This window comes from Epinephelus moara, chromosome 5 (assembly GCF_006386435.1).
Source record: "Epinephelus moara isolate mb chromosome 5, YSFRI_EMoa_1.0, whole genome shotgun sequence".
In the NCBI taxonomy this organism is placed as follows: domain Eukaryota; kingdom Metazoa; phylum Chordata; class Actinopteri; order Perciformes; family Serranidae; genus Epinephelus; species Epinephelus moara.
Window position 1 is genome coordinate 28,497,900 of NC_065510.1, and position 22,025 is coordinate 28,519,924.

General features: G+C 42.2%; 1 protein-coding gene across 3 annotated transcripts in view; it reads right to left on the bottom strand.

Annotated features, from left to right (window-relative positions):
* Positions 1–223: 223 nt before the first annotated feature.
* nt5c2b (5'-nucleotidase, cytosolic IIb) overlaps positions 224–22,025 on the bottom strand; it is a 28,330-nt gene continuing 6,528 nt past the window's right edge. The window contains exons 1-17 of one of the 3 annotated variants that reach the window (XM_050043940.1): positions 20,818–20,967; positions 19,266–19,339; positions 12,524–12,641; positions 12,078–12,173; positions 11,896–11,987; positions 11,638–11,695; positions 10,937–11,030; positions 9,225–9,278; positions 9,017–9,100; positions 8,787–8,828; positions 8,525–8,632; positions 7,207–7,273; positions 6,942–7,112; positions 6,506–6,557; positions 6,121–6,181; positions 5,661–5,837; positions 224–4,111 (exon numbers count right to left, since the gene is read on the bottom strand). In XM_050043940.1, the coding sequence (XP_049899897.1) occupies positions 3,812–4,111; positions 5,661–5,837; positions 6,121–6,181; positions 6,506–6,557; positions 6,942–7,112; positions 7,207–7,273; positions 8,525–8,632; positions 8,787–8,828; positions 9,017–9,100; positions 9,225–9,278; positions 10,937–11,030; positions 11,638–11,695; positions 11,896–11,987; positions 12,078–12,173; positions 12,524–12,641; positions 19,266–19,339; positions 20,818–20,885 (1,716 nt within the window). In that variant the 5' untranslated portion in view covers positions 20,886–20,967 and the 3' untranslated portion in view covers positions 224–3,811. Of the gene's footprint in view, positions 4,112–5,660; positions 5,838–6,120; positions 6,182–6,505; positions 6,558–6,941; positions 7,113–7,206; positions 7,274–8,524; positions 8,633–8,786; positions 8,829–9,016; positions 9,101–9,224; positions 9,279–10,936; positions 11,193–11,637; positions 11,696–11,895; positions 11,988–12,077; positions 12,174–12,523; positions 12,642–19,265; positions 19,340–20,817; positions 20,968–22,025 lie in introns of those variants that run through there. The other 2 variants (XM_050043939.1, XM_050043942.1) reach the window with 2 other exon arrangements.

Here is a 22,025-nt window from a genome sequence, read left to right on the forward strand (position 1 = left end):
TATACACAAAAAAAGTGCCTCAAAATTGTACTGAAACACAGTACTTGAGTAAAAGTACGTAGTTACATTCCACCACTGGTTTTAGCAGTATATATATATAATTTACAAACTAATTGAGAATGAATCAAAATGACACAAACGTCCTGCCACATGGTGAAACACTGCAGCTGGTTTATCATCCAGTCTTGCACAGCAGCAAAAAATAAACAACACAACAAGAAAATTATGAAAAACTATTTTTTATTCTACATTTTTATGTAATTTACCTCAATGTACAGTCTGTAGGATAACTTCTGGAAACAAACAAACAAAACACTGTTCGGGAGAACGTGAATCGATATGCATAATAAAACAAAAGATTACTTTAGTTTAGAAAATGAAAGGTGACTCTTTTGGCACCTGCTGTTAATGTGGATGCGTTCGAGGCATCACGACAATGGATACAAATCTCCTAAAGCACTGTGACCTGTTCACCAGGCTTTAGTTAGTTCAAAGTCCGAGCGACAGACTTCTGCAGTACTATATAAAAGTTAACCCAAAAAAAAAAAATAAAAGTTGGAAAAACAGATAAGAAAAGAAAATGGAAATGTCTATTTACAGTTCTGTAAACCGAGACCATTTAAAAACACTAGCTTAGAAAAATAAAAATAATCCCATGGTGCTGATTACAGGTAACACATCTGTTACGGTACTTAACATGCTATTCACATTTCCCCTCATTGTAAGCTTTTCTATTTTTTTTTTTACAGGTTCTTCTGAGCCTGTGTAAACTACACTGACAAATGTCAATAGAAGCTTTTTCCTAAAATGATGCAGTCCACATAGAAATAAAACCAATGCTACCAGAACCACCTTAGCAGAACGGATATGCTTATCTTCACATGCATACGCAGAATATGCAAAGAAAAGACAGTCGACTGTTTCCCATTAGCAACGCAGCTGCCTCGTGTAGCATTTCCAGTTATTCTATGTTCAAGAAAGAAAGAAGAGAACAAACAGCTGTTAAAACGTTTCTAAATGTCCTACAAGCTTTTATCCAACGAATCACCAGTTCAACACATTCACCTTTCTGCACACCACATCAAGCCAAAACCAAAAATGATGCAAAAATGATGGCGTGTTTCTTCCCTTTTGTGGCCTAAATCAACAGGCCGATCAAACACGTACAGGACTGATACAGCGTTAAATATAAAGGTGAGCAAAGTTAACATTAACAGACAGGATGCGCTGGTTAAAAAAGGAAAGAAAATAAAAGATCAAGTCACCATGTTTTTAAATTCAGGCAGCTCTCTAATGCAAACTAACACTGATGCATCTGAAGAGGACCTCGGTTAAAGGCCCTGAATCTGCTCCTCACTGTGGGCGATGATAGTCGTACATGACACAGTTTTCTGACTAAGTTTGAACAGTTTTTGTTATTTCACATGAAATATATGAGTTTGTTTTTCTGTGTGCTCTTTGCACTAGTTTAAAATGGGCGGGGCTTAGTTGGAAAAAAGTGATGTCACATGCTTCCGTTTACTAATCAGGATTTAACATTTAAATTAAATTGTGATGACAGATGGCGGGTTGTTTGTTCACCTGCAAAGTTTGATGAAAATTTTAAGCAAGAGAAAATGTCAATTTATGCATGTTTCCATCCATCCAATACTCTTCTGCAAATGTTAGTTGGTTTGAACAGTTGGTGGCGCCTCTTCTCCAGTCAGGCACTACTAAACCACTGCAGAGGAGAAGTATGCAACAATTAAAAAAGCACATGTGTTCAGTTATATTTGAGGAGGGTTACAATGAAAACACACAAAGCAGCAGTGAAGTGCAGATTGCAGCTGCCACTTTGACCTGCAGCCATTTGATTCTCAAGGTTATAGTTTAACTTTAAGCGGTCAACTGCGGACAAAAAAACGAGCAGACAATCAGTGAACAGAGTCCTATGACTTCTGTGACATGCTGACCTGCGTTACAAAGAATGAACACGCCTCCCAGCTGCAAAGAAATGTCATTACTGGGGGTAACTGCACTTCACGGCATTATAGTCTCCTCATCAGGTGATGTTTTTACGTGTTTCATTTTTAATTTCTTCAGTGGCTACAAGTCAAATTTACCTTAGCACATGTCATGATTTATTGGCAATATTTGTTTTCATTGCACTTTGTCCCATTTTGCTGGAGTAAACACTTTTTGGGGACATTTCAACACCTTTTCACATTTCAAAATTCCACTTAGGTTTTTGCAAATTGAAAACAGATGGATGGAAAGGCACGTACTGTCACTTAAACCACACCAAGACCGTCCTGATGAAGCAGAAGAGCTCATACAAACGTCAAATGCTTAAACTCAGAGATCTTCATCCAGTTCTGAAGTGGTGACGCAGCGAGAACACACACTATCACGAAAAGGTCACTTCACAGTGTTCACAGGCCCAACAGAAGAACACTGTACACACTCTGTGTCGACACATTTCTCCCAGAGGGTGACACTAATGAGTCATGATCAGCAGATTAAAAAACAGAAACACCAAACAAAGCCCCAAAACTGAAGAGATAAACAAAGCAAGCTATGCAGACCTACTGAACGGAGCTTTTACAGTACATCCTTGCATACTGAGGCCACTGTAATGCTCCTGTTACACACCTGACTGAGATCACTTCACACATCTCTACATTGCTGCTTTAACTGCTCCCCTACCAAAATAAAACCCTCTGAAATAGTCAAATGCAATAAAACCGAGCGGATAAAATAATGCATGTTAGCTGCTCGTGCCGTGAAACCGTTCACCTGACAGCTATTTCCAGAAACACTACTGCACTGTGCTGCAGTTCAGGGTTGTCATAGAGTCTGCTGGCATAAAAAATACGGTTTTAATACTCCGTCCTCATTGTTGCTTGGTAACAAAATATCAGTTCAAGAGCCACTCGTGTACCACAACGTGTTCTCTCCGCCAAACTTCAAACGGAAATAAAATGCATCTGTATAACACCGGCTTGTGCTTCAGTGCTTCTGTGCTTCGGTTTAGTACAACGGATTCTTAGCTTACCGTCACTCAGGATGCTGCAGTCTGAGTGACACACACACACACACACACACACACACACACACACCCTTACATACCAGTTAGACTAAAGGACTCCTCTACAACGACAAGAAAAGAGACAAAATTAAACTCAAAATATGAAAAACTGAATGTTGTTCCCACGTTGCATAAAAAAATGTGTTGTAATACAGTATGTGCATCCTTTTTTTGACGCCGGGACTGAACAGTGCTTTCTGTTTGATTATAGCGTGCATACTGCATCAATCAGCGAGGCGATTACAGTTTACTGACCAGCATCTGATGGATTAAGCATCAGCATCTATGTAATCCACCAGCAGGTCTCACCGGTCAGCTTTAAAACATATTAAAACATGTGATGCTCTGTCTGTCTGACGGGAAATTATACAGAAATCAAATTTAATTCATTAAAAGTCACGATGTGTTTTTTTTTTTTTTTTTTTTTAAATGAAGCTAGTAAAAGTTGGGTTTTAGAGGACCAAGCATGCATACAGTCTTCTGACAGTCATATGATCTGTCTCGCTACTGGTCCTTTTTTACTTTTCTCAGAAATCTCCAGTATGTGTGTGTGTGTGCGTGTGTGTGCATACAGTATTGATATAAACACACACACACACATCCTGGAGATGTTTTTCCTCCCTACCTCACTCTGACAGCAATAACTACCCGACTCTACTGGGAAACATGAGAGGGCAAGAACAGGAACGCGTTTTTCTCTCTCTCTCTCTCTCTCTCTCTCTCTCTCTCTCTCTCTCTCTCTTATTACTCCTCCTCCTCCTCTTCTTCTTCTTCCTCCTCCTCCTCCTCTTCTTCTTCTTCCTCCTCCTCTTCTTCTTCTTCCTCCTCCTCCTCATCGTCATCCTCGTCGTGGCAGTGAGTGATCTCCTGAGGAGTCTGAGGGAACAGGTTGGGAGGTTTGATCTCGCTGAAGGAGCGGGTCAGCTGGTTGCGTTTGCATTCCAGGTCTTTGCAGTCGCTGCAGTGGGTGCGGTTGCGCGTGGCCAGCGGCGACTCCAGGTCCATGTCCACATGGGTGTGCTCAACCGTTGACTCGTGGGGCATCTGGGAAGGAGGGAGGAGAAATGTGAGAAAACAACGTGGCAACAAGAGCAGACTTACTTGAAGAGTTTGCTCTTTATCTAACCAGCGTGTTTGCCCCGGCCTTTCATCAGCGTCAGAACGGGTAAAATCTTTATTCACTCCCCTCTGATGTAAACTTTAGAGATCATGTATCCAAAAAGCCTCTCTGTGTTCCATAATGAAGATGAAATCATTCCTGCTCAGTCCCAGGTTGACCTCATCTATACCAATAACAGACATATCCGCCACTGACTACTTAGCCTCCAAAAAAAAAAAGCCTAATGTGCGTTTAATATCTCCTGTTTAAAAATGTCGCACTGCACTTCTTTAACATCGCCAGACCCATGAACACAAAGCTGATGCAGCACAACCATAGATATATTTTTTATCCCACGCATTCTTCCCCTTTGTCAACACCTGGTGCTTATGACCACAGTGCAGCAGTTGGTAGTGGTAACTGTAACCTCAAGCTGCTAACCTCAGACAGAAGAGGAGCAGGTTACATAGAAGGGGTTTTGTTTCGGAGTCATTTTCAAATGTGTCGTCTTCAGCCCCAAATGTCTGACTTAAGTGACATGACTTGGGGCAGTTATTCAGATTTTAATGCAGCTCCCCCCTGGATCCAAAAGTGCCTTAAGGCTTCGATCACACAGAGCTCGTTTTGCAGCTTGCTGTGTCTTTTTTTAATTGTTGCTAGGTTACCACAGAGTCACCTGTCGTTATCTTAACAGCTAATTTGTTGTGAAGTAGACTTGCAGATCTGTGCCTTGAAATCTACATAAGAAATGGACAGGCGGGGGGCACTTGCTCTGGCCCTGATTGAAGATGGGAGATAGTTCCCAAATTGGGTATGTTGGTCACAGGGAAACAGATATCCGTGTGGGTGCATGAGACCCTCAGACAGAGGAGAAATCACAGGGAGTAGCCTTTCACCAGCTGGTTCAGGAGCTCTGGCTGGATGATTGCTGGTTCAAGGCTTATTTTAGTCATGGAAAACTATGTACACTACTACTTGTTGTCATCGCCACACCAGGAGGCCCCGCCTCGCTATTCATCTGCTCGTACGAAAAAATACAGATGACATTGGGTGCTTTTGCTGCTCTAAGCTGGCGTTCAAGGTGCTGCTGCAAAACTGCAAGGTACTCAATGGCGCAAAACACTTAACTCTTATTAAAAAAAGCCACCACAGGCTGCCAAAACACTCTGTGATCGGGGCCTTATGCAACTTTTTTCACATAAGAAGCAGTACTGCCAAGGCCAGTATACAGACTTGTCAAATCAGTAGAGTTCCCCTTTAATGGAGGCCTGAATGATCAGAGAAGAAAAGACATGACAGGTGGAAGAGATGATTGAAGGGGGAAGGCCCTGAGCAGGGACGACCATTAAAGAATCCAGAGAATTACACTACTGAGCTAAAGTGTGATATTGGCGAATTGTATGAAAAAGACTTTCAGTATTAGTAAAACTGTGCCTAACCTTTTGAGGGTGTATCGTTTCATTCAGCTCCCTCAGTTGACATTCAGACACTCACCAGCACGTGTGCAGCTCTGAAGAGGTAGCTGAAGGGGTAGTACAGCAGGTTGATGAAGGAGGCTGCGTACAAGTCGGCATAACGCATCACTTGAGAGGCAAACAAGGTCTGTCTGGAGCCACTGCGGAAAAGGCTACCCATCATGCCGTAGCACATGTCCATGTCGTGTGTCACTTTCTAAAAAGGCAAGAAGAGAAAACACTGGTGAGCGTGAAAAACCATGTTAAAAAAGTTCAGTGTGGTTGTTCACTGATGCTGAGTCAGCTATGACCACACCAGGCAATGAGAGAGGAGGCTCTTTGATGAAGTGGATTATTGTTAATGATTAGACTATAGTAGACTGTATCAGACATACTGTAAATATGGGCATTGATGGCTCGGCTGTTTCTAGGCAGCCAGTGTTAAAAGCATGTGAAAAGGTATTCTGTCGTCATAGAAACGGAGGTGATTAAGGCCGTACCTTGACTCTTCTCTGAATAGTGCTGATGTCTGGCCTCTCATTACTGCTGCTGTCCAGATGTCTGAGGAAGGACGGGGAGAGAAAGATGATGAGGACGGTGAGCGGGTGGGGGGAGGGGGGAGGGGAGGATATTGATATCAGTCTGCTGAAAGGTAATGTGTCAAAGAGATGGGGCAACAGCAGGTCGTGCCAGGCTATAAATAACACGAGTGAACCCGGTTATCTCCGAGAGCCAACCCTTTGGACTTCACCCTAATGACCCTCGTTGTTTTCTCACAAACACACGCTGTTAATGCAAAGAGCAGCAGAACTGGTTCGAGAGACGTGCGGAGGAGGGAGGTGGGATCGGGGGAAGGGAGGGGAGGCTAAAGGTCAGAGTTCTTACTTGTACAGTTCTGCCAAGAAAATGTCCAGGCCCTGCAGCTCCTCGAATAGTGCTGGAAAACATGAGAAGACGGTGAATCTCACGTAGATTTACAGTGCGTATACAGTGTTCTGTCATTCGTTAGAGTCAGCGCTTTGTGAGAACGTGACTATCAAGATACAGTGTTCTGACTTTGTCCCTACTGATTATTTGATCTTTATCACGTTCAGCTTGTGTCTTTTTCTGAAACACGCAGGTCTGACATTGCAGCTGCTGTTCTAGGTCAGGTCCCTGTTGACTGTTTTCTAATACCAGTAGGACTGCAGCACCACTAAAAATAAGTCTGAATGCGGAGACATATACATGTACATATATATGTACATACAGCCAAACTGGTATCTCTACATGTCACTTCATGTGTAGGCCTGTGTTTATGCGTTCATGCCTACAGACTCACAGCTCTTGTCAGTCCACACATGCAGCTCTTGGGCCAGCTCAGGTATAACCAGGAATGTCCTCCAGCCCTGACGTTTCTTGGACTTGAGGATGTCGCCGAAAATGTGGTCCCCGATGTAGACGATGTCCTTCCCCTTGGCCCCCAGCAGGTCGCATACAATGTCAGAGGAACCTAAAGGAGGATGACGTGGCATTAAATCATGTAAAAAATCTCATCAATCAAAACTGCTACACGCGACTAAATACTAGGTCAAAGAAAGTCTTACCTCCAGAGTAGACTATACCATGCTGCAGAGGCCCTGTGTAGGTTCCTATCTTTAAACGCCCAGTTGTCTGAAATGAAGAAAACACATGCTGTTACATTACAGTTATGGAGGAATCTTGGCACAGTCAGAGAAGTCAGTTCCATAAAGATGATTAAAGCCATATGAACGCATTTGTACATGCAGACAGTGTTCTTTTAAAGACTAAGACATTAAGCTTAGATTTGGTTAACCTTGAAAGCTGCATCCAATTTGTAAACTTTTCCTTTTTCTCACACAGTTAGAAGTTTCTCCTCCTGCATATGTTCTAGTCTTAAGCTTTAAGGGAATACCTGTTATGTTAAAACCCATTAAGTATCTGTAAACAGCTCCAATTGTTAAGCAAGTCTTGTGCGATCTCTTTTTAGCACATACTGTACTCCTGTCCTTTTCAAAATACAATCCAGCTAAAAATACCTGTATTCCTGGCAAACAAAGACAACCCATAATGAGTCACGCAGCATGTTTTTTGCCATGTTACATTTATTCAGTATTTTCCCCACTGAATAGAGTGAGTGAAGCTGACTAACAGCAGCAGTTCTCAAAATCTGTCGTCTACTTTTGTCAGACTGTGCAGCTGTTATTGTGTCCATACGTCAAGACACACAAATGTGATGTCCAGTCTTTAATTTAGGTGTTTCAAGTAGTGTCAGGTGTGTGTAACAGTCCTGTCGCATAGGAAAATATTGCCTACACCCTGACAAAAAAAAGAGGCTCTTTAGATGCCAAGCTAGAATTACCGCCTTGCGGTTGTATGCCTCTGCACACCAGTCATGTTTCTCTTACAGTTTACATCCATGTCTCTGTAAACATGGATGCTTGACACACATCTTTCCCCCAGCAGCACAGAAGATCTACACAATCAGCAGTCAAGATTAGTGTCATCAATTCAGTATCTTCAGTATCAGTATTCAGTATCAATTAAGTGTCTCCCCTTCTGTTCCTGAGTTATGATGTAATTCCCTCAAGGCGTTATTGAGACATCGCATTCACAAGAATGAGACAGACAGACAACCCGAAAACATAATGTCTAATGTGTGGTGGCATAAAAAAAATACAACCAATTTATTGCAAAAGACGACAAATGGCCAGTCTGTTAATCCTAAATCTAGCGGTGATCCTTTGACTGAAACGTTCACCATCTTATCACAGTTTTCCACATTATCTTAAAAAGCTGACATGCAGCTGGGCTCCGTCATGTCCTGATGCGTCAGTGTTCAAACGCAGTGCAGCTATTATTAATGTCTTCTCTGTCACAGCTGTGTGTTCTGTGTCTGCTCACCGTGTCGACTTGTCTGAGCACCGTACCCTCTCCAAAGAACAGCGGCTTCCTGGCGTCCACCAGGATCAGATCAAAGTAAGACTTCCAGGGCCGGTGGGAGGTACCAGGCTGGATACAAAGACACACACACACACACACACACACACACACACAAGCAATTGAGTCACACATACACATATGAGCATAACGGATCTTTCGCCTTCACCTGCACATTCATGTCAAAGTGTGATCAAAAGGAAGGGGTGAGAAAGCTTTATTTTACCTTGGGGCCATGAGGGAAGTCAAACAGGTAGGTCATGATTTTCTGTGAAAACACAAGACACAGACAGTCAAGTTAAACGCTGAGGTGTTCAGAGATCATACAGCTGCCAACAGACCAGGAGAAAATCTCAGAAATTAATCTATTTAAATTAACTCAACATCATCTGTCTTACCACTGAAATCTTAATGTTTTCCCCTACAACTAAGACATACTTGCATGCCTGTACTCACATCAGTGTATTTGTAGTCACTGTTGGTAGCCAAGAAAACCTTGGCTACTTCATTCATTCTGCTGAGAAGAAGAGGCAGCTTCCCCTGGTGGGAACAGAGAAGAAGAAAAGCATCTTTACAAACCAGCCTCTTCACAGAGCCGACCAAGAATGTGATACACTGTGAGTGTATGCACTTGTAGTATCCTTGATGAATACAAAGTACTTACATCTTTCACTACATATTTCTCCAAGTTCTCAACAGTCTTCTCCTTCAGAGTACCCTGCAATGTAAGACACACTGAATGACACAGTCTGCACAGACACCATCTTCCTGAGGTAGAAGCATCACTGCTGCTTTATTTCATTCAGTAACAGTTAAGTAACAGTCATCAGAAACATCCCACGCACAACACGTGAGGACTTGTGGCATTTAGCTGTGGGTTATACAGGATGTGTAAGTGGAGAGGGAGCAGTGATAGCAAAGCAAGATCTTTCTTTGCATAAAAATCTAAAACACAAGACTCTTCTTGCAAGGTTCTGTATGCGACATAAAACCAATATTTGCTATGTAAAGATAAAGTGGAGTGATGGCGTCCTGTGCAGTGAATGAAGACACGCTCTTTCAGTGTGTGTATCTGAGCTTCCCTGTGGTTTGCTGTGATCAGGGCGTACATACCGCCACTCTGCACTGTGCTCATAGGGCGGTTACCACTGATATTGGGATGGCAGAGTTGTGGAAGCATAGCACCCACCTTTTGGTTCGCCCCCGTTAACTGTTAGCTCTGTCAGCACTGTTGCTGTTGTTAGCACCGTTAGCTGCTGGCCACTGGCTCAGACACCTCCCTGTTAAGAACCGTACGTAGATAACTCTTATGCTCTGAATATAACATATAGCCCCTTTAAGTACGTACATACTGCATGTTTTTAAGTGTGTACACATATGTCTATATATTTTTTCAATGTTATTGTGGCTGCTTTAAAAATTAAAACACAACATTTAAGAAAAAGTCTATTAAGCCATCCTAGAACCTTGCTCTTGATGCTATAGGCCTGGAAACAACAACGTCTTGTATGTCAACCGCAGATGTTTCAGACGGCTGTTTTTTGCAATGTTGTTTTGAGTATCGTGGATAGTAATAGCCCCAGAGGGAGCTAACATCCGGTGAGCCTTTTCCCTTGACAAGTTGTCTACATATTGGCTGAGTTTCTACTTTTATGGTCACAGTATAAAACTCCTAGCCTGCTTTTCCACCTGAGCTATTTGATTTGGTTTAGTTGAACTCTGGTGAGTTTCCCCATTAAGTAGAGTTTATTTATGCTAATATGAAGGTTTCAGTTAAACTCTTGCTTGGACTAAACGGACACCGCCTGAGAAAAGGAGGGTCTCGGCTGCAGATTTCCATCAGCACTGAGCAGATTCATGTTCAGAAAGGAGCATCACTAGTCTCTATATACAGACTCTACATTCAGTGAATGTAGAGTCTGTAGGCAAACCCCCGAAGATCTTGCCTCCGGAAGAAGAGCGGAAGAGCCCTGGTTTCCAGTGCTAGGCTGTTTGTAGTCCGTGTGATATTGATCAATCACATTTGAGCCGGCTGCAGCTGTTGCCAGGTTAAACGCTCCGTGTGGTGAATTAACGAGGCAGAACATAATTGGCGTCACTACAAACTCTGAATCCATCGCAATGGTTCAGCATATTTACCTATATATAAACGGAAGTCGGAAACAGAAATTTGCCTCCTCAAACCGGAATGCCAAAAAATTGGGGGTCTGCCCCCAGAGGCTGTATCGCCATCTGCCGGAAGTCAGACGCCGAATACAGCCGATGGGTTCCGAGAATGGAGCATCACACCCTGTGGTCGTATTGAGCAGCACCCAGGCATCAATGTGAAGTTTATTAACTGACATACTGACGTCAAAACCATCAAAAGTGTCTTACCTTGAAGTGGACCCAGTCGACAGCGTCGCGGACGTCCTGGAACATGCTCTTATAGGACATGAAGAGGTCGCCATCTTTGAAGCCAGTTTCACAGCTGGGGGAGAGGAGCAGAGACACACACGTACACAGCCGTCGGACAGGCCACATCTTTACAGAAGGTTTTCAAAAACATGACATTTGTTTTTTGTTTGCTTTTAAATGGGATAGCCTTCCCTTGTTGGAGGGGTCCCCAGCCAAACAGGAAAGCATTCTCCCCCTAAAAGACCAACAACCAGGTTTCAGAGGACAAAGGACATGCAGCCATTCCAGATTACATTCTCAACAAATTTACAGGCCATTATATCTCCTTACAGCAACATTTTACAGATTATCTTACAGCTACATTAAGATTTAATTGTTTTTAAATAGTTAGTGAGAGCATTTTTTCATTCCTATCTCACTCTGATAAGAATCCATGCTTTTCTACAATTAGTAGAAGACATTAATAAATCATGGTTATAGAAAAAGACGGGTTCTTTGGCTGAACACCCATTTGATTTCCATTTTAAAACAATTAGCTTAGATTAGCGGTTGAGACACCTGGACCCTCCCATGCTGTAGGGCTCGCTCTTGACCCAGTTTGGCTTGCAACGGTCTTTGTGTCACCATGCGGTGCCCAGAAACTTGTTGCATGACAGATAGTGTTACCAACAGTGCCTTACCTTGTGTATCTGTCACAGTTGGAGAAGAAATCCACAAGGCAAGCAAAGAGGTAGGTCTCTGTGAAGGAAACAGAAAGGCAAGGAGAAGTCATCAGTGACGAAGCAGATCAAACTTGTCTTTAACCTGCACGGAAAGGTTTCGGCTAGAACCTCCCGTTACGTAAGACTCAGCTTTTAATCACAATAGAGCTCTTTCCTGCCTGTTTAATTTCTCTTTAACGGCCCAATGGTATTCTCCTCTGTGCTCAGAGACCTTACCTGGCAGGTTGAAGAGTGTGTTAAGGATATAAAAGCGCTCTGTATCATCTCTCTGGATGAACTTGTTTGGGTACCGTTCACGGATCTCAGGGCTGGAAAAAGAGGAAACACAAAATTGAAATAACGTATGTGATATAAATCTCATTCAGAGGACGGGGGTGGAGAATGTCAAACACACTTACCCTCGGAGGAAGTTGAATCCATGGACACAGACCAGGATATTTCCATAGGCGTCAACCTTCAACAGGTTTCCATACATGGTATCAAACACAAGGCCCCTGAAAGTAGGAGGAAATAAATGCTCATATAAGTCTCCAATAAATAATTCAACTGTTCTTATCTCTTGATAGTAACATCCAGCATTATAACTGCTATCATTTGTGATGTCATTACAGTTATCACCACACTACACTGAAAGGTATTTTCCCAGAATGAAAGTGAACTTTGAACGGGTGATGGCTTTTCATCTCAGTCCGTTAGCCTTGCTTAATATCCTGGCTATTTCCACTGAGGTTAGATCGATAAAGGGACTAAAATGATAAGAGATGAGGCAATAAAAGTGGCAGTTGGTCATTAACCTGACGGCCACCGTCAAGATGTCTGTGTGGTGGGGTGTGATTGGACTGACCTGGTGGGGAAGGATGGGTCATAGACGAAGCTGAGCAGCTCCTGGGGATAACCGATGGAAACCAGCCGCTCCACTGTGAGCTCAAAACCTAATGACTCATACTCTGGTGACTTGTACACTGGAAATGAAACATACACACAGTTTACTAAGTTAACCCAATGGAAGATCACAATACATGTGATACAGCAGTGCAGTTTGGTGTGTAATCCCCAATAAGAAGCCACAGAATTTGGTGACAACATTTAAAATTATTGTGCAGTGCAGTTCAGAACAGTGTTTAGAACTCATATGCTCTGGATTTTCGCATAAAGCCCCTTTAACAAGCTGGTAATTCTGACAACTGCTTTATTGTTAGTAATTTTTAGTCATTGCAAACTGAATTAGAACAGAAACAATTACTCAATCCATCATCAGATAAATAATCTACAACAACTTTAATAATCTAATAATTATGTGACAGGCTGACAGGAAAGCTTGTGAAACATGTGGCATTATACATGTAAAATGTAGATAAACTCTGTATTATGTATACAGTTGAGGAACATGACCTGTGGGTGAAGCTATAATTACACAGCAAACAACGTTTCTGTAGAGGTGACACACACTCAGTGGAGCTTACTCGTGTTAGTTACACAACACCTACATGAGACTTTTCTAAGGCTGCCTCATCTACTTGAGAGTCCGTGATGTTGTCTCAGCATTTTGACAACAGCATGTTCTCACTCTCCAGTGTACCCCCCGCCCTCACACACACATGTTGCCCTTCTCTCTCCCCACCATCAGCAAGGGCCTCCATGTTCTGCACGCAAATCCACAAAGAAACAGGATCAGGTGTGAAAATAAAAAGTCGCTCAACTTTCAGCAGCAGCTCTAATGAGCCCTGCTGAGACTTACGAGCCACCCCCCCAACCCCGTCACCGCCAGAGCCAGATATTTACCAAAAACCAAGGCAGGGGAGGGCTCTGAAAATAAAAACACAGGACTCAGAATAGGCTGGCAGGGGATTGAAATGCTATGTGACACTGGGAAAAGAATATGTCAGATGTTATAAATACAAAAGGAGAATGCGCTTGTGTTGTTGCCTTCTTTCTGCACTCCCAGTGGGGAGGTGGAAGGCCCCCAGAGGGGAAGAAATATTGGCTGATGATGCTTGGATAGAGGACAGTTAGTGGGGGGAACAGCACTGTAGGACAAACAGGAAAACATCTGCGTCCTACTCTGCAAAATGTGTGAGCGTGCACTTGTGTCTAATGCTGGGTTACGAACAGAAGCATAATGAGCGTGCACAAAAAGAGTTCAGTAAAGCTTTGTCCTTTCATCGACACCCCTACTCTATAAGCCCGATCCTGTTTCTGCATTATGATCACGTAACCTCTCGCAGTTCAACCTCCCCCCTCCTCTGCCCCCCGCTGTGGTCTCCCAGCAAACTGAGGGTCTGGGCCCTGTGCCCAGACCAGTAGCATACACCAACTAAATTGCCTTCCCTCCTCGTCCTGCTCGTCCGCCTCGTCCCTCGCTTGTCATAATCTTCCTGAAGCTCTGAGGCTCTATAAAGGAACCTATTTTAAGAGCAGTTTCCCCTCTGTCACCTTTGCTATCATCACTCTCTCTTTCTTTGTTTCACTGGGTGGCTTTTCACGTGTTGACCTTGGGACATTGGTGTGGAACTCCTGCTCACACAACAATAAAATCTCAATCTGGGTTATGTAAAGTGAGTCACGCTAGTCATTTATGATGAGGAAGTACTTTTGTTGCATAATAATTAGGCAAGACTATTGTCTCATTTTATTGGCCACAGTCAAGACACTTACTACTGCACTACAACTACTCAGCTGAAGACAACCAAATAAAAACCACTGAAGCCCCTGAACACTTGGTTTCAAATCTTAAATATTTCCCTGCAACATTCAATGTTGCTAAGTATTACTATATGTGTCAAAATAAACCTTGAAAAAGGCATTGCTTATTATGAGTTTAACAGACAAAAATTAAACTAAAATTATCTTATTCACAAGCTTCTCAAAACTTAGTTTTGCTCCGTCAGTATTTTTCTATTATATTAAATGTTCATATCTTAAAGGGACACTTACCTTTCTGGAAATTTTACGCTTTTCTTTGTTTAGGTTAAAATGCTATTAATAAGCTGATGGCACACTAAAATGTAAGGGAATTCCACCAGAGATAAAAACCCATAATTGTACCATTCTCATATGGTTCTAAGAAAACTCCAACCAATCATTGTATTCGGACTGAATTCAATGATTGGCCTAGCGTCCTGTCTGTCTTTCCCACGTGGAGGCCTCCGACTGACGTAACTGTTCGCGTAACATCTCCCCAGAAAAAAAAAGTCTTAATTCTCAGATTCCAGCTTCTTATATGTAAATACTTTTGGGTTTCTTTACTCCTCTGTGACAGTAAACTGAACATCTTTGGGTTGTGGACACAACAAGGCATATGAAGATGTCATCTTGTGCTTTGGGAAACACTGATTGACATTTTGTGACTTTTTCTGACACTTTATAGACCACACAACTAATCATTCAATCAAAAAAATAATTGACAGATTAATTGTTGATGAAAAATGAGTAAGCTGCAGCCCTATTAGTGACACCGAAAGCATCTTACTTCTGAACGTGGAAAAACAAGCCCCTACCCTTACAAACTCCACACAGACACACGACACCCATGGCCTACAGTGTATTCCTTTCAAACGTAACTCTAAACGTCCCACACTATTCCACATGTTTAAAGGCTTGAGCAGAAGTCCACAGTGATTTTGTTTTTTCCATGAAAGCCACACTGGAAGCAGGAGTCATGGAAAGTTGCATATTCCAGTAAACGAGACATCCAAGAACATATCATCAACAGATGTTATTAAAAAGGGTCGGAGTTACAGTATTTGTGTGCAGACCGGAAGTTGTGTTATTGTTGCTTACAGTGTCCTTGACTCTCTCGCATTTCTGTTTTATAGGGGTCTTTGCTCCCCTGCTGTAAGCCCCTTCTCACATTTCTCACACTGTCACTATGCGCGCGCACACACACACACACACACACACACACACACATATATGATCATGTACTTAGAGCTGGGGTGAGAAGCGGCCTTAGCTTCGGGGATCTGTTACCTTGAGTCTCTGATGAGATTGTTGCCAGTTAATTATACTCATGCTGCTCCAACTGCTGTGGTGTCTCTCAAGAGTTTATAGGCCAGGTCACATCAGGCCTAAATGTAACGTACACCCCTCACACATAAGATAAACAACCTGCAACCTTCTACGAATAGACCACTAAATCCAAATCCTATAAAGTGTCTTTATCTGAACCATGTCACATAGCAATCTATATTTGAAGCCAGCAACTTACTGTCTTAATTTGTCTGTGGCCACTAATGTGCAAAATGTAGGCCTTTGTCACAGATTCATGACACCGTCAAACATATTGTGGAAAAAGAAGAAAACTTACAGCCTCACAGCCTCGGGGACCTACATTCCAGCCAAAAGTCTGTTGGAAAACTAGGACAAAACTATGTGTATCTCTCAATGCAATCTGGGCTTAATTGTGTGTTTGAGCAACATTTCTCTGCAGGCTACTATCTGCTCCATTTTGGAGCACAGAGAACAGATGAGGCAATGTTTTCTCACACCATGTTGATTTAGTTACACTCTTAGAAATACTACAAAACATGTGACGTGCATGCATGCTCTGTAACAGCTGTAAATATATCAGCAACCTTTGATCTTAACATGTTAAGGGTTCACTTAACGGTCACAGTAAAACACCAAGTCAGTAAACTTAAGGGATATTAATGTGTCCATATAAGAAGCACAAGTGATTGTGAATCAGTTTCACCTGCTTTGGTACAAATCAAAGTGACAACAGGTGCAATGGAGAGACAAAAGCAAGACGACAGCCAAAAAGGGAATGGTTTTACATGTGGTGGCTACAGACAGGTGCTCTCTCCTTATCCTTCCTGACAGATTCTTCTCTAGTTTTGTGTTCTGCTAGTGTCCTTGTCACTACAGGTAGCATGAGGCGGTTTGTACAGGTAGTCCAGCTTCTCAAGGATGGCACATCCTTACTGAGTCTCCCAGCACAGTCTCAGGAGCATGGAAGAGATACCAGGAGACCGGCTGTTACACGAGGAGAGCTGGACAGGGCCATAGAAGGGCATGAACCCAGCAGCAGGAGCAGTATCTGCTCCTTTGTGTGAGGAGGAGCACTGCCAGAGCCCTACAAAATGACCTCCAGCAGGCTACTGGTGTGCATGTTTCTGACCAAACTGTCAGAAACAGACTCCGTGAGGGTGGGATGAGGCCTGACGTCCTCAAGTGGGACCTGTGCTCACAACTGGCATTCATCAGAGAACACCAGAACTGGCAGGTCTGTCACTGGCGCCCTGTTCTCTTCACAGATGAGAGCAGGCTCACACTGTGTCAGCCGTAAAAGAGTCTGGAGACGCTGTGACGAACGTCTGAGGTGTCCCGATACACGACTTGCACTGTGTTCACATGGACTCAGGCAGACAGCAGACGGCAAACAGGATATCATTTTAGTGGATGAGAGCAGGACGGTAAAATTAGGCAGGCAGAGAATATTGACAATGGTGACGGTAGACGGCATTGCCTTTCAGAGTTTAAATATTTCAACTTTTTGCCGTTCTTTCGAAGGAATTTAATCTGGACACTTACTATACATTACTAGAATAATTACATAAAAAATAAACATGAAATACTTCAATTTATTCTGCTTTATTTAAGTCTTTGTTAACAATACAACGTCACCATCGCAATATATTGTAATGTCTGTTTTGTTTTACCACCCTGACATTTTGTCGGACAGCTTATTTTTCCTGTGCCATTTAAAAGGTGTCGTTTGTCTGCTGTCTCCCTGATTCCATGTGAAAGTAGCACTAAATGTACTCCTGCCATCCAACCTGAAAATAGGACTGCCCCCTGAAAGTTGGAGATTTGATCAGGGACATTTTGACCCACAAATTTTGCTGCAGAGTGAGCGCTCTTCACTTTCATGCTGCTCTTTGGTACAGGCAGCTGCAGCACAGAGGAAGAGAGGTTTTGCCCAGTAAGGCTCCGAAGTAACGCTATCTTCTGCCTTCTATGATACAGTCACTGGCTTTTGTCTGATATCTGGTGTCAGCAAAAAATGGTGTTGCACATTCGTGATCCGTCGTTAGTGTGGTTAGCTTGTTTACTGTACAACGTGAGTGTCACTATCCCACTGGACCCTCTCAAACTCCGTATGAAAAAAGAAATGGACTGAACATTCGAATATTCGAAGTGAACAGCCAAATCTGATTCACCTGGCATAATTCTGAGTCGGGTACAGCCCCGCCAGAAATCAGTATGTTCTTCTCACACCTCACACCAGTTTTCAAGACATATAAAATCATCAAATTGGTTCTCTGCATATTGTCATACCATCAATAACGTGCCGGATGTAATGTCAATGTCAATTTCATCCAGAAAGTAAGTGCTAAAGAAAACAAAAAAAAACAACAACGCACATATTTTAGGCACTTTGCATTTGAACGAACTTAAACACCCCCTAAAAACAAATACCGAAATTGGCCGGGGTGTTGTGGTTAAGCAGCAGCCATTCTGTGACACCACCAGCTCCCTGGCGTTGATGGAGTGCCTCTGTGGTCAAAATCTGAACACCCTCCAAATGATACATGATAGCCACGCTTCTAGCAAACATTAACACTTGGTTATGAGCACCCATAAAGAGAGTCATGTCAACAGCTGAGCGTCCGTGAAATCTCCTGCAGTCTGAACAGGGATAGGGGTGCAGTGCCAGAGAGGGACTTCGAGTGATCCCCGTTCTCAAGGGTGCCATCACTGGTGAACTCCACAAACAAACGTGACCTGCTTTTCAAAGTCAGGGAGGAGTTATTTATAGAGACGGCGAGACCAAAAACTGGAGCTGAGTCACAGAACAAAGTGGCATGAAAAATCAGGATATTTTCAACCCCGGTGCAGGTCAGTGGGAAAAAGAACATCTCCATACAATTGACTTTGTGTACCAGGGAGATATGATTAACATTTTGTTATCTAAGTGTGATAGTGTGCTCAATGTGTCACCGGCATTGACCTAAATAATATTTTGTGGACAACAAGCCGCAGCTCCAGGGGGGATGGTCGGGTAGCCAAATATAAAGTTGACAAGAAGGGATACGGTGGACTTTAACATCCGCACAAAACACACAAGGAAATGAACAACTAGAGATTTGTTTTCACATATTTTAAATTCCAGAAAATCCCTAAAAATCCAAATGGACCCCAGCATTAACAAAATGTTTTTTCTTCTCTTTTTAATCAATGCATCTTTTTCGATTGACTTCCATTAATACATTTAATGTATCTCTAATCCTTTTAATCCATCTGGATTTATCAAGTCACACTTGCTCATTTGGACTATTATTAATATGACAACAGGACAGATAATCCATGTAAACACAGGATCTGCTGTGCAACCCTCTGGCCCAGTCTGACTGCATACCAAACATTTAAAAGTACCAATAGTTGTGCATAGTGTTGGACCTACTGATTATTTTAATAACTATTCAATGTATCAATTGTCTTTTCAGTTTAAATCATATTTATTTGAGCTACTAAACGTTAGAGATAATGTCAAAGTGTTTGCCAGAGCCTGAAGTGTAAAAATCTCACATTCAGCAGTTTCAGCACTGATGGTGACTGGTTAGGTGAGTGTGTGTTCAACTTACCTGCTAAAGTGTAATCCATATCAAAGCCAAAGCACTTAATCTTCTCCATTGCCAAGCTTCTGTTGACAAACACTCTGCAGGAAACAAGTTGAGGTAAATGTTTTAGTTGCAATGCCACATTCAACAATGAGATTAGCATTTATTCTGGCAGACTCAAAAGAAGCTGTGTCACTAACTGAATGGACCCACTATAACCCCAGATTGTGGGCCGTAATAATAGGTCTATTCAGTATTCAGAAAAAGCTGGTAATGTGAAAATGTACCAAACATACTGCTACAACTCAATAAGTCAATTAAATGCACAATGAAATGGGCACAAGTTTACGCGCTGTGACATTTTCATTCATAACGTCGGATATTAATGTTGACATTTAGTGCTTTCATCCAAAATGCATTCAAGTCGGCCCGTCGCTTTTCTGCTAATCACAAGAACAATGGCACTCACTTAATGGCTTGACTGCACACTGTGCCACAAGCTGAGTTCATAACATGGTGCCATGTCAAGCATACATTATTTAATCATCTGGCCTCAATTATATCAAATCAGTATTAAAGTTTGGCTTTCACCTATGTTGTTTATATTGAATAATAAACACATCAAATGACTAACAGTCTCCTTTTTGTTGCTGCTTTAGCACAAAGGGTGGTAGTTTTGGCATTGCAGGAATTCTAAAATTGAAATCATACATTAGGTATGAACAGCAGGTTACTATGTGTTACAATTTGGGTGGTATTTCTCAGTGATAAGGCAAAATGATTGATGTTGCGGCAAAATCATCAGTCGTGACAGTAACTGATAATACTGGAACATAACATACAGTGACACAACTGTGCTTAACAATTTAATTAATCTTCATCTGAGAGACAAAACATTCTTTTTGCATTTACATCAACATACAGATATGACCACACTCAAAAAAAATGTAGCAATGAATCATGCAACGTAAACTACGAATTCTACCTAAAATTGCACCACATAATCACACAGTCACGCAGCACACGAATGCATCTCAGTAACACGACCTTAAAATTCTTGAGTAATCTCAAACCATGTCTTCTGAAACCACAGGAAGTTAACTAAACTGGGGGATGGTGAAATCCTAGATTTAAGCTTTGAGCGTGTCAATATTCCAGGAAACAGCTCTATTGTGCTGACTCATATATCAATCAGGAGACTGGGGGTCCACAGCGGCCACAGTGATAGACAATGTTTACACAGCCTGGCTGACACGGGCTTCAACAGAAAAGACACACGCTGCTGGCACAACTGTGACTGCTGGCACAAACTCACTGTATCTTATCTTAAACATCTCTTAGTGAACTGAATGTGTAGTCATGTTCCTAGATATTTCCACACAAGTCAATATTTAGCCATGCTAGAGGTAAGATGTAAATGGCTACAGGCAAAAAAAAGTTATATCACTCCTGACTAGCACATCAATCTGACACACAGGCTCAAACGGACTGACTCTGCAAAGCAACCCATCTTGTCATTAATCTGCGACAACGACCGTCCCGCATTCACCAGTCTCTAGTATCAGCTGTAAAATACCTGGCAGCAGATCCATAGTGAACAAGTTCCCATTTAGATGTAAGTCCAGCAGACGACTGGCGATGCATTCTGTGCGGAATTAAACCTCAGTTTGACTCTCCGTCGGTCTGACCTGCTCCAGCTACACAGGGCAGCTCTGGCCCACAAACAATGCCCCCCGCCCCTCCTCTCTCTCTCTTTGCTTTCTTGCCATTCAGAAATTTTCTGACTTGTTGCAAAAATGATTGTGGCCATTCCGCGTCATTCTCTGTTGTTGTGTGCTGTCGTTCAGGCGTTGTTGTTGTGCGGCATGATGTTTGTGGGCCCTCAAAGACATCCAGAACAATCACAAGTCAGGTAGAATCAAGCAAGCCCCAGTGCCCGAGCAACAGCTGCTTACCATACTGAGATTTGGCTCAATGTAAACACTTGGAGCACAAGTCCTCTCACAGGGGCAGCAGGTTTTTCTTTATTTAGATTCCGTTATGTATTTCAGTGTGTTTTATGGGGGCGATAACAGGCTACTGAATACCTGTTTATGGAATTTAATAACTAGTAAATTGCTTTCATGGCATTCATTTTATAACAAAATGTTTTTTTCTCACAAAAGGGGTGTCAGATATTCAAAAAAGTATGTTCAAGTTGTGCAAATTCAATTGGTTATTATGCGTTTAAAATTCAAGTCAAGTCAAAAACTTAAATTGCACAAATTTGAGAACAAAATTTGAGATCAAAATCTTGAAAATCAGTCATATGATACGAGAAAAACAAGTTCAAATGAACGACTTTAAACCCAAAACACTTGGATTTTCTATCTAAACCCTTGAACTCTGGAAAAAAACGAGTTTTTGAAATAGCATAACTTGAATACTGACATTTTTCAATGCTATCAATCAGTAGTATTTAAATCCCAATATTAAGTATTTAGTACTGGGTATTTATCTTTGTATCCAGTTGCTTATAAAATTCAAATTTTTATGGCCTTATTCTGCTTCCATAGAATATGGCCTGTCTAAAGCAGAGGTACGCCTCAATAAAAACAAATGTACTATTTTACTGTCCCTATTTCAAGCATAGATCTTTTCCAAAGAGGGATTAAAACCTAAGTCTTTTCTACTTTGTTGAGCTGTTGTCATTTCACATCTGACCTCTTGCCCTATGCATGTGGGAGGTGCAGTAAAGGACAACCATAAGTCATAACTTAAGTGAGATCATGCCTCTCCTAAGCT